Genomic DNA, 12,668 nt, shown 5'->3' with positions numbered 1-12,668 from the left:
CGGGGGTGGAGAACCTCACATGTTATTGATTAAGTGATGCACCTTCTGTTTTCTCTACCACCACATGGCTGCCAACCAGTAATGCTTTTCTCTTTCCACTTTTTGTGTTCCCTTTTTCTTCAGAGGTCGAACCACAGCTGGGCATGCTTACACTCACAAATGCTAAGGCCAACACATTCAACCTCTCCTGGACCACAAGAGATGGGCCTTTTGCAAAGTTGGCTGTAAATGTTAGAGATTCCCATTTGTTCCGGGAGTCTCAGAAGCTTTCGGTGTCAGGAGAGGCTCATGACACTCTCGTCTCAGGCTCAGTAGATTATACTGATTATGACATTAACATTCAGGGCACAACCACAGGCGGGAGACACACTGAGTCTCTCATCTCTTTGTTGATGACAGGTACCCATTTAAAAGACATCGGGTGTTTGTTCCCCCCACCCCTTCCATTCCCCTCCTATTTGGATTAAATGAATTGGCAATTATGATTGCAGCATTTTCACCATGTACTGCCTATCCCATATCTAAGAATGTTGATGGATTACAGCTTTGTGGAGAAAAGTTGATTGACTTTCAATTGAGGGTTGCCTGTTTGTTTGTTTTAAACCAAACAGCAGTAGGCAATGGACAATACTAAATTTATATTACTATGTGTCTGGAGAAGAAAACATTGATGGTTAATATGATCTCCATCTTCGTGTAATTGTAGCCATGAGATCTTGGACTGCCTTGGAAGGTGATAAATTCTCCTTTGCCAGAGGTTTTAGACAGATATTGTTGGGCTCAAATTGCCACCAATCCCAGCCAACATGGCCAATTGTCAGGGATGATGTCTAACAACATCTAAAGAGCCACAGGTTCTCTGCTGCTATACACAATTACTTGGAAGCAAGTTCCACTGACCACACTGAGACTTACTTCTGAGTAAACACACTGAAGTTTGTCTATCACCCTCATAGATTTGGTTTCCCAAACTTGCATCTCCAGCTGTTTTTGGACTACAACTCTCATCATCCTCAGCTAGCAGGACCAGTGATCAGGGATGGTGGGAATTGTAGTCCAAAAACAGCTGGAGACCCAAGTTTGGGAAACACGGCCATAGATCTTAGAAGGCACTGAAGCAGAGCTTCCATAGTCTCGGTTATGACTAGGACAGGTCCATGCAGGTGTTGATGGGTCTTCCAATAACCTGATCTCAAACTGCAGCATAACCCTTTATGCAGCTAACATAGACCACATCATGAAGCTTGACTGTGCTATCCATGGAGATATTGCATTGTACCCAAACTAAGTTCTCTTCAGAGTAGACCCAAATTATGCAGTTCATTGATTTCAACAGGTCTATTCTGAGTAGGACTGGCATTGGATACAGCCCACTGAGTGATGGATATGCATGTATGAATCTACCTTGAAAACTATATACAATTATTTCACCATTAATACTACACTGTAATAGTTGCTAGTTTCCCCTGCTCCCCCATGGAGACCTGTGGTTGATATCAAGTTACACGCACTGTCTTATCTAACTCTTTTTTTTCTCCTTTGTGTTTTTCACACCTTCCCCTTCTTTCAGAGCCTTTGCCCCCACTGGAAAACCTCACTGTCTCAGGCATTAATCCATATGGCTTTACAGTGTCCTGGATGGCATCAGAGAATGCCTTTGACAGCTTTCTAATAATCGTGGTGGATTCTGGCAAACTGCTGGACCCCCAGGAGTTCCTCCTCTCAGGAGCCCAGCGTCAGCTGACACTTAGAGGTCTCATAACTGGCATTGGCTATGAGGTTGTGCTTTACGGTTTTGCTCATGGTCGCCAAACTAGGCCCTTAAGTGTTGTTGCTCTAACAGGTATTTTAATGCAACTGGAATGTTCTCTACCTCTAATGCACACTTTCTTCATCCTTCCTCTGGACACTTTTTTTTTAATGCCTCATTTGGTGACCAACCATGGTTTCCCTCATCACTAGCTACTGACACATCCACTAACATGACTCCCATACTTCTCTTTCTTGGATGCCCTATCTCTTGGAGAACCAAACTGAGAGAACCAACAGATGTTGATTTGTTCAGATGTCTTTGAACCCCTATCCAAAGGGGGAGTTTCAATGTATCCTCATTGACTGAATCTTTGTTTATACATTCTACTTCTCTTCCCTTGTTTATTTATTCTACTTTTGGAAAAGCAGATTGCATGAGGTACACAGCAAGAGAAGAATGTTCCTATTCAAACACTGATCAGGCTCACAGATATGGTTAACTTCAAGAAAACTTGAGCTTTCAAGAACTCCATGAGTGTTAAACTCCCTATGGGCTAGGTCATTCTGCAAAATGATGACAGGGACAATACCAGCAGTGAACATTATGGCCGACCAAGTATTCTGAAGGGTACCCCACATCTAAACCCATCAATATATCCATTTAACTAAACTTAGCCCCACCACCATATTGTCTCCATTGGAAAGCTTCAGCAGTGGCTTTGAACAAGGATTTAAATCCGTGTTAGAAACTTACTTCTGAAGGAAGAATAATCTTAATGCTTGGAACATTTTTCAGTAGTACTCCAGGACTCCTTAAAACACCTCTTCTCCATGATAGTCCGATCTATTTTCTTCATACAAGAGGATCTGCAATGATGGCCAATATGATCTAAGTTTGCATACATAGCTGAGCTTTCATATTCCTTGTAAGCCAAGGTATCCAGCTTCATTGGAATCCTATTGGGAAAGATTTTACTTAGTTGATTAATATATTGTCTTTCTTCCATAGAACTCAACGCAGCACAGCATACATAGGATTCCTAGGCAATCTCCCACCTAGGCACTAAATAGACCTAGACTGGTTTTGAGCTGCAGCCAGGTTGTTGTAGCTTGTGCCTTCACACTCCTAGTTCAAGGGTATGATCTAGCCCTCTATAAATAATTTGTCCTGCCCTCTCAAGACCAATGGCCAAAAGAAAAGGAATGGAAGTAGACACAGCACTGCGATGGGTGGAGATGCTTCCCTACCATCACATTGATCATTTAATGGATAGACAGGAGTAATATTCCCTCTCTTCAGCTGATCTGCTTTGTTCAGCTGATGAGGAGGTTGTCTGCCTGTGTATGTCCTTTGTATGTGCATGTGAGAGTGTGTGCGGATCATACACATCACTGCATTGCCCCACGAACCTCAGTCTGCACTTAGCCAGCACCCACCTGCCTATCTTCTTTCTTGCAACCAGTCCAGGGGGTTTCAGTGTTTTAGTCTCAGTGTTGCCCCTTGTAGAACCCTGCAGGAAGCTCTTGACCGTCCTACTCTCTGTCTCTCTCTCTCTCTCTCTCTCTCTCTGTGTGTGTGTGTGTGTATGTTTAATCCTTTAAAAAAATCACCATATTAATTCAATTCCTAGCCAAGAAACTAAGGATTTTTCCAATCCTTAGCAGCATTATTTGACATCTACCCATATTTACTTGTAGCCTTTCTGTTCTCTCTCTCCATCTCTCTTTCTTTATCACAGAATATCTTGCTAAGTAAACACAGTTCCGGAAGGTGGAAGAAAATTGATGCTACAGCAATCTTGGTAGCTTTTGAAGCATACATGGCTAAACAGTGATACCGCTTTATTTAGTTCCTTCCACCTGTAAAAGTGCAACAAGTGCACTGCTGCATCAGACCCAAAGTCCATATAGCCAAGTTATCTTTTTCCACTAGTGGCCAGCCAGATGGGCTTGGGAACTATTATGTTCCCAGAGGAACTAATTCCAGTTCACATATGTCCCTTTACAAAATGAGCTAGTTCAGTTCATGTTCAGTTCACAGTTCCATCTAAGTTCATCCAAAGTAACCCTAAGCAAAAAAGAGAAAAAAAATCAGCATTCCCAAGTTGCTGAACTGAAGTATACAATATATTTAAGACTAAGAAAACATCAGAACACACACACAGTAGACTGTGAGTTCTTTGGTTTTTTTACCCCAATTGTGATGTTTATGTTTAAAGGCCCAAAGAGTAAATAAACAAACAAAACCCACATGTAAGAAAATAAATCTGAAGAAGAACTAGAAATTGTTCAAAGTTTCTACCCCCAAATGAACTTAATTCATGTTTAGTTCACCCGGAATTTTTGAGGACCACTTTCAGGTGTGGTTCAGAAGGGTTTTTTCTAACAATTCAGTGAAACCAAACTACTTAAACCAAACTAGTTCACTACAAACATGTGTGCTGCCTATGTACCTGGAAGGTTAGTTTGTGATGGCCTGACCCAGTTCAAATTTTGGCACCAGGGAGGGAAGGACATGCTACAGCCAGATAAGAGCTTTTGCACCTGGGACTATGCTCATCTTGAGATCCAGATGCTCATTACAAGCTGGGCACATGCATAATATGAACCTAGTATTCCAGTGAAATCACTAATCAAACTGCTTCAGTCAGGTGTCAAACATGCACCATGTGGATCAGATTTGTCTGAAGAGGTGCTACATAGAAGAGAGCAAAAAATTATTCTCATCTGCTTCAGAGAAAAGAACTAGAACTTTGTGCTTATGTTACAGGAGATCAGGTTTCAGATAAGCAATAGGAAAACATCTTGCTAGGGGAAAGCAGCTCAACAATAGAACCAGCTACCTAGGGAATTGGTTAGGCTCTCCCTCAGTCGAGAGTCATCTGCTCAGGCATGAAAAACCTCTGCCCCTCCAAATGTTATTAGACTTCAGCTCCCATTAGTCCCATACAGCATGGCCAACAGGGAATAGTAGCCCAACAACATCAGGAGGGCTGCAGAAGCTCCCCACTCCTGGCCTCCATTTTCTGTATGGATAGGGCAGAAGGGGTGGTTCAATAAGACAGTGCCCCACCAACCCCAGGTGTCCCCACCTGCCTGCCTTCTTGCTTATTACCAGTCTCAGTGTTAGTCTTGCAGAACTCAGCAGTGAGGAGGTTGGGAACAAAACTGAAATAAGTTGACTCAGCATATCATTGGCTTCACCTCCACCTACTGATAGCCTCCTCGTCTTCTGTGCCACCAGCCACCACTGGATCAGGGGTGCTGGACTAAAGGGGCTACAAACTTATTATAATTTGTGAATTGGTAGAATAGGTTGTTTTGTTCAAAGGCGTGCTTTGATGTGAACCCGGGAAAACGACAATGTTCAGATAATTTACAGTGGTTTTGCTTTTAATGACCTTCTTTAAAAAAATGAGCAGAAAAATAGGAGATTCTGATGGAAGACAGAGAACGAATGAACATCAGGCTTACTACCAGCATGTTTTAATATTGCATGGCAGGGGGAGATGGTGAGTGATTATGCCGTGCTGCTTTGGGGGTCCTTGAAGAGTGATCGCACCTACACCCACATATTTTGATAAGAATGTGTCTTGCTCATAATCTCTGAATGCATTTCCCTCCTTTTTTTGGATAGCGGATTCTTTCCACTTCTTTGAATTTGTGACGGGAACATTTACATCATACGCTAATCTGACTTGGGGCAAATCTCCTTGGAGTCTCCTCCTTTTTCTTCTTTTAAAGGAAATTAAAAATCTTATTTCTCCCTCTCTTGCTTTCTTTCTTTCTCTTTCTCTCCCTCTTGCACTTTCAGAAGCAGAACCTGAAGTGGACAACCTTCTGGTGTCAGATGCAACCCCTGATGGCTTTCGTCTGTCTTGGACGGCAGATGATGGAGCCTTTGACAGTTTTGTTCTTAAAATAAGGGACACCAATATGGTATCAGGCCCTCTGGAACTAATTGTACCAGGCCATGAACGCACCCAAGATATAATAGGGCTGAAAGAAGGCACAGGATATTACATTGATCTCTATGGAGTTACCAGTGGACAACGTTCCCAACCAGTAAATACAATCGCTACAACAGGTATTGTTTGGATAAAGTGTGGCAAGGATGAGAACGGCATGATGCACTCACCTGCATATGTGTGCATGTGTCTTTCACATCTGTACCTTTCTTCTTGACACGCTACATTTCCATATGCAGGGTCTTGTTTCTTTATTTTTTAAGGTGAAGGAGCATCCCATCATGTGAGCCCAACTGTCATTCTGAACTAAGGAGTATTATCCAGTGTTAGTCCTACTCAAAGCAGAGGCTTTGGAACTGATGGACACGACTAATTTAAGTACATTAATTCCAAAGGATAAAATTTAGCTGCAAGCAATGCTAGCTTTTCATACCATAAAAAATTGGAAAGTACAAAAATGGGTGTAACGTCTGTGGAATCCTTGTTGGAACATGCATCCATCACTGGTCAGTAGGTCTTCACACAGACCAACTCATGCAAAGAGGACAGCTATTTCAAAGTGGCTTTACTTGTTAAGCATAGGAAACTGTCCTGTAACAACTCAGACCGTGGTCCATCTACTCAGTATTGTCTTCACCAGAGTTGAGGAACCTCTGGCTCAGGGGCCACATTTAACCCACCAGGCCTCCCCATTTGAACCACAAGATCATTTTCCTCCAACCATGCCCACTTAGACCACACCTGATGTCATAGGAAGTTCAATACTGTTTTATCACTATCTCTCCCCCACTCCATAGGCCAGCTTTTAACAGGTTGGAAGGAACACCTACAAGTCAATCAGTCAATGTTATTATGGTGCAAGGTGATTGACATGTCGGTGCTCCTGCCCTATCTGGGGTTTCAGGCAAGAGACATTCCAGTCCCTACTTGGTGATGCCTTGGATTGAACCTAGGCCCTTCTGCATGGAAAGTAAATACTTTGCCACTATGATACAGCTTTTCTCCAGGATAAATATCTATTAGCTGTTACAGTGCCTCCTTCCCACCATCATCAGTGACAGAACCTGAGTCAGCCCTTTTCAGAATGACTTAGGAGCCCAGGATTTAATTCTGTAAGTTGGCAACAGGAAAAAGTCCATTAAAATCTCCAACAACATTGCTTATAGTGCAGCAATTCAGAGAGCTTCAAGGAATCGTGGTCCTCATGATGTGTGAGTGACGTGTAATTAGCTTTTGATTTTATGGCTTTCGGTCTGTCAGTACACCCAAATTTTGATGCTAATGCAAAAAAGATTTTCCCAAAGGCAAATAAAGAAACCTGCGACACCTGGAGGGCCAGAGTCTCCCATCCCTTCTGCACTGAGTTTTGGACTGGAAAGGGTAAATAGGTCCAGATGCTATTGGACTCCAACACCCATCAGCCCTTAGGATAGCTTTTTCTCATTCTTTCCTTACAAATCTTGAAATGCTGAAGATGTTTCAGAATTGGGTTTTGTAAGCAAAGTCAAATTAGGAAAGCGCATACATCCTCCAAATTTAGAAGAAGAAAAAATTAGTTGAACTTTAACTTGCATGTCTTATTAGATTATTTTAATGTGATTTGCTTCTGGTATTTGTCTCTTGCTTGCTAATGGACATCTCTTGTGTGGGTTGCTTATTTTTTATTCAAAAAAAAACAACCCCTAAGTTGTTTTCATTGCAACTGGGGGAAAATCATCTATTTACAGTTAAAAGGCTGGATGTACATACTGGGCTGCCAGATTATTATTTTCTTCTGGGTGTTGGATAGCTCTTCCATTTTATTTCCCTTTTGCAAGTTGACCTGCCAAAAGAAATGTAAGACCCGTAGCAAAAATCTTGACATGAAAACTTGTAAACTTGAACAGCTTTGATTTGCACATGGTTTTATCATTATCTGCAATGAGTATGCAGGGACATTTAACCAAGGGGAAGAGGGCAGGATATACACAAAACTGATAGATTTACATCAGCCACATTTTTTTTTCTATTCAAAGAGTTTCTACATCTGATGCCAATCATCAGCATAAACATTGTGACAAAAATGCCCCAACAATGCTATGAAGGCAAAAAGCTGGGAAATAGAAACATAATGACTATATGCCCTGTCCAATCTACATTTCCACTGGAAACTCCTAGGTGTGTGTGCGTGAATGCACAGTCATGACTTACCCCTAATAATCCTGGTAACACTAGTGTGTTGGAGGTGCTGTGAGATGCCTAGGAGATGCCTTGTCTGCTCACAGAACTACAGTTCTAAAAGTAGTTTAGCAATCACTCTTCCTGGGAAAATATGGGTATTGTAGCTCTGTGAAGGGGTCTCCTGACAACTCCCAGCAGCCTTAACAGACTGCTGTCCCCAGGATTCTTTGGAGGAAACCATGACTGTGTAAAGTGGGATGGTACGTTAATCATCAGATGACACAGTTGGTTAGAGTGTGGTGCTGATAATGCCAAGGATGCCGGTTTGATCCCCATATGGAACATCTGCATGTTCCTGAATTGCAGTGGGTTGGACTAGATGACCCTCAGGGTCCCTTCCAACTCTACAGTTCTATGCTTCTATGGTACTGCTTTAAGTGAATACTGCAGATGAGGACTAATTCCAGTTTTGGCCCCACCTTCCTCCCCATTGAGTTCTATAAAAGGGTAATACTGAAACTAAAGAAGGGAAAGTTGATAGCCAGGCCCTGGAGCATAAATGTGCAGAGGCTTCCCCAATACAAGAGCTCCATGTTCACACCTGAGAACACATGAATCTCTCAGCTAGAGCTATGACACCTGACATACTGTCAAAGACCATGAATGATCCATTTTGAGTGCAGCATTTGCTATCCTGATGTCGTCTCCTGGCAGAAGGTGTCTTGGGATTTGAGCATTACAATTCTTTTTGGGGGGGTCAGGGGGGAGTTGTGTGCAGTGTTGACTACAACTTCAAGATCCTTGTCAAAAACAAAAACTTGGCCATGAAGACAATCATTTGCCTGTGCCAAGTAAAAATGCTTTGTGGTATGGAACTTTCCATTCCAGTCATGACACTGGACCAAATATTTATTGTAGCTCCTGGACTGGAAATCTGAGACCAAGTGTGTGTGTGTTTTTCCCTACCAGCCTGGCTGATGCAACAATTTGTTAACTCCTTCTCTTTGTTTGCCTTACTGTCTGTCTCTTGGTTAGCAATGGGACCTCCCAAGGAAATTACATTCTCTGATATTACCGAAGACTCAGCTGTGGTCAGTTGGACACCCCCAAGGACAAGGGTGGACCTCTTCCGGATTACCTATGTTCCAGTTACAGGAGGTAAGGAAGAAGAAGGGTGTATGAACAGGGATGGGCCAGAGGAGGGGAAACTGGAGGTGGCCAAATGCCTGGCCCTCAGAATCTTTTCAGGCCACATCTCCCAATCTCCCACCAGCACTTATCTATGCCCTTCATGAATGGTTTTGCCTGACTTAAAAGTGTTCATGAACTGTGATCATTTCTCTTGCTTGCCTGGATGCAGCTTAGAGAGAGATGGTATGTGTGTAAGATAAGATTTGCACCCGTTGCTTTGTCTACTTTTGTCTCTGACCCCATCCTCTGCTGGCATGTGCCTCCCCACCCCCCAAGGTTACCTGAGGAAGGCTATGACCCTTGGGATGAAATAATGTTTCTACCTTTTTCATAATACCAATGAAGCTGGATGTTGGGAGGTTCACAACAGACAAAAGAAAACACTTCTTCTCATGGTGCATAAAGGAACTATGGAATGCGCAACCAGAAGATGTTGTGACAGCCACCCACTTGGATGTCTTTAAGGGGAGATTAGACAAATTCATACCCATGATGGCTGTGTACTACCCCCAGCGCTGGTTGCAGTATGCATCTGAATACCAGTTGCTGTGGAAGAGGAGTAGGGAAAGAGCTGTTGTGCTCATGTATTTCTTGTAGCCTTCTCAGAAACATCTTATTGGTCACTGAGAACAGGATGCTGGACTAGATGGGCCTTTGGCTCATGCAACAGGGCTCTTATGTTCTCTTATGGCTGGTAACGTATTGTGAATGTTGGAGACAAAATACTTAAGCCTTTGCTTCTGGTTTCTGAACCTTGCACACTTAGTCCCACCAGTCATCCAAGCTACTATCTATTCCAGGTCCCCCCAATTATGTGACAGTAGATGGAAGCAAGAGTAGAACTAAACTGGTAAAACTGATCCCTGGCGTGGAGTACATTGTCAGTATCATCTCTGTCAAAGGATTTGAAGAAAGTGAGCCTGTTTCTGGATCTGTGACCACAGGTATGTCCCAGAAGTTGATGGCAATTAAGTGAGCAGTAGCCAGGATGCTTTACAGCAGGAGTAGGGAACAGGATCCAGAGCTCCTGTCTCCTGGTAAGCCATTTTGAGAAAAAGATAGGGCTGACCACTGTCAAACACCTGATGTCTGGTTACCACAGGTATGCTCCTGATTCTTTCCTTTGGACTCAAGCAAGATTGCAAAGGAAGATACCTACCAATATGGGGTTGCAGGCAGACATAGTTTAGGGGCAAGGAACAGTTCCACTTTTGAGTGCAGCCAGCCACATTGGGGTTGGTAGCAAAAGCCCTGCTTACCATGGAAAAATGAAGAGTTCATTTTAAGGTTCCTGGTTGTTCTTTTTCAGCCATTTGGCGTAACATATAATGTCAGGTGTGCATGATCTGGGCGAAGTGGCTTTATTAGGCCTGTGGACTGGAGATTCCTCACAATTGCTTTAGAGAGTACAAAAGGGCAGATCCCTGCCCTGAGGAGCTTACAGCCTAAAATTTGACACAGAGGCAACAGTGGAGAAAGGGGAAGAAAGACTGGGAGAAACAAGGGAGCAAGATATGGCCATTACAGTTGCATGCATTTAGACTTAGTTCCCACTGCATTACTGGGAACTAGAGGGCTATCCTTGACAGAAAATGTATGTCTTTTTTTCAGAAGGGATTTGAAGGAAGTAATACAGATGATACCACACAGGTGTTCTAGCAAGTGGTACCAAGGCAGATTGTGACATTCTATCTCTGTCTGTCTCCCACTCTGTAGCTCTGGATAGTCCATCAGGGCTAATGGCAGTGAACATCACGGATTCCAAAGCACTGGCTGTTTGGCAGCCAGCAATTGCTGCTGTTGATGAGTACATCATTTCCTATGTTACTGAGGGTGGTAAGTCAACATTGCTTTGAAGTAAGGCTGGGGCTGGGCATGTGAACTGAAACAAAGTCATATTTTAAAATCTGCAATCCTCCAGATTTTGCAATGCAGTTCTCCAGCCAAGAAATGTGTACTAAAAATGCAGCTGCTGGGGGGAAAAGTGTATATACAAATAACAACAAACAAAAATGCATTATGTCAGGGGAGATTGCTTTGTAAAATGTGTGTCAGGCAAAACTGAATACAAAATGTGTATATTAGGAGAAATTCACACTACCATGCAGATGAGGATTTTTATTTATTTATTTATTTATTATTCCACAGTTGTGGAATTTTCTTCTTACCTACAACCACTCGAGGGGATGTCTCAGTCTGTCATTGGCCCTGGGTTCACCTCCTGCTGACCTCCCTCCTTTCTGCCCTACCAGTACCAATGGGCACCAGCCACAATTGCACTATTTGCTTTTTGCTAACTCTGTCATGGAGCTCTCCTAAAATTGTTGGGTTGTCCTTGGAGTAAACCCATTGAAATTAATGCACCTAATTTAGCAATGGCCGTGTTTCAATGGGTCTACTCTGAGTAGGACCAATGTTGGCTACACCCCATGAATTGCAGAAGAGTAGCCATGTTAAGTTATAGTATAAATATATTTGAAACGTTAAAGGTGTTTGTTGTATTTGTAGCCTGCTTTTTTTGGCAAGTTCATTTGTGATCCAGATTGGTTCAATGTGAATTGTAATTTGCATTGTATCCTGACCTAAGACCTTATGATGGGAGATGGGTTTGAGATATTTCTAAGAAAGAAATTAAAATGGCAGGGATGAAGTTCAACAAGCTCTCTCATCCAAGTGGGCTGTGTTGCAGAGTCCTCTTCTCTATATAGAGTGGCCAAAATTAGCTGAGGAGCAACACATGCATTGCAAAAGCAGTGAATCCAATATGCCATTAGCTTAGAGCACTGTGATAATAATGCCAAGGTTGAAGGTTTGATCCCTGCATCTTCCTGCACTGAAGGGGGTTGGACTAGATTATCCTTAGAATCCCTTTCAACTCTACAATTCTAGGATTCTATGGTTCAACAAATGCACCTGCTGAATCCAAGTTGCTCGTTGATCGATGTTCTGTCTTTCTTTGTTGTTTTAGAGCGTGAAATTACTCAGAGTGTCTCAGGCAATACTGTGGAATATGATCTCACTGGCCTCCGTCCAGCCTCTGAATATACACTCCGGATCTATGCCAGGAAGGGACCACAGAAAAGCACAGTCATATCCACCAAATTCACTACAGGTAGGTTCTGTTCTATCATAGGTTACTGATGAAGCTTGTGGTCCTAAAACAAGTATATTGCACTGGATTCTCAGAAGGGAGGGCTGAGTCTGCATGAGTTGGTTCCTATACATATCTTTTCCAACCTTGTTCCTTCCAGTTTTTTTGGACTATGACTCTTAACATCTTTGGCTATTGTTCATGCTGCCTTGGGTCGATGGCAACTATGGTTCAAAACATCTGGAAGGCACCAGGCAGACTGATCTTTATATTAAAATATATTTAAAATAAAAAATAAAAATAAAAATTTCTCATCTTTCTCCTAGACCTTGATGCTCCAAGGGATCTCACTGCAACTGATGTTCAGTTTGAAACAGCACAGCTAACATGGAAGCCCCCTCGTGCCCCTGTTACAGGTTACCTCTTGATCTATGAATCAATTGATGGCAAAGTCAAGGTAAGCATTTGAGTCTAGTATGATAGTCTCTGTTATGTGCAGACTGCAA

General features: G+C 42.6%; 1 protein-coding gene across 9 annotated transcripts in view; it reads left to right on the top strand.

Annotated features, from left to right (window-relative positions):
- The window catches only part of TNC (tenascin C), an 82,505-nt gene that overhangs the window by 54,912 nt on the left and 14,925 nt on the right, over positions 1–12,668 (top strand). For 4 of the 9 annotated variants that reach the window (XM_083485671.1, XM_083485669.1, XM_083485672.1 and 1 more), the window contains 6 exons: positions 5,567–5,839; positions 8,916–9,038; positions 9,872–10,015; positions 10,788–10,907; positions 12,040–12,183; positions 12,489–12,619. In XM_083485671.1, the coding sequence (XP_083341797.1) occupies positions 5,567–5,839; positions 8,916–9,038; positions 9,872–10,015; positions 10,788–10,907; positions 12,040–12,183; positions 12,489–12,619 (935 nt within the window). Of the gene's footprint in view, positions 1–123; positions 400–1,570; positions 1,844–5,566; positions 5,840–8,915; positions 9,039–9,871; positions 10,016–10,787; positions 10,908–12,039; positions 12,184–12,488; positions 12,620–12,668 lie in introns of all 9 variants that reach the window. The other 5 variants (XM_083485666.1, XM_083485667.1, XM_083485670.1 and 2 more) reach the window with 3 other exon arrangements.

This window comes from Podarcis liolepis (assembly GCF_965112155.1).
Source record: "Podarcis liolepis genome assembly, chromosome: Z".
Taxonomy (NCBI): Eukaryota; Metazoa; Chordata; class Lepidosauria; order Squamata; family Lacertidae; genus Podarcis; species Podarcis liolepis.
This window is presented reverse-complemented; position numbering and strand designations above follow the sequence as displayed.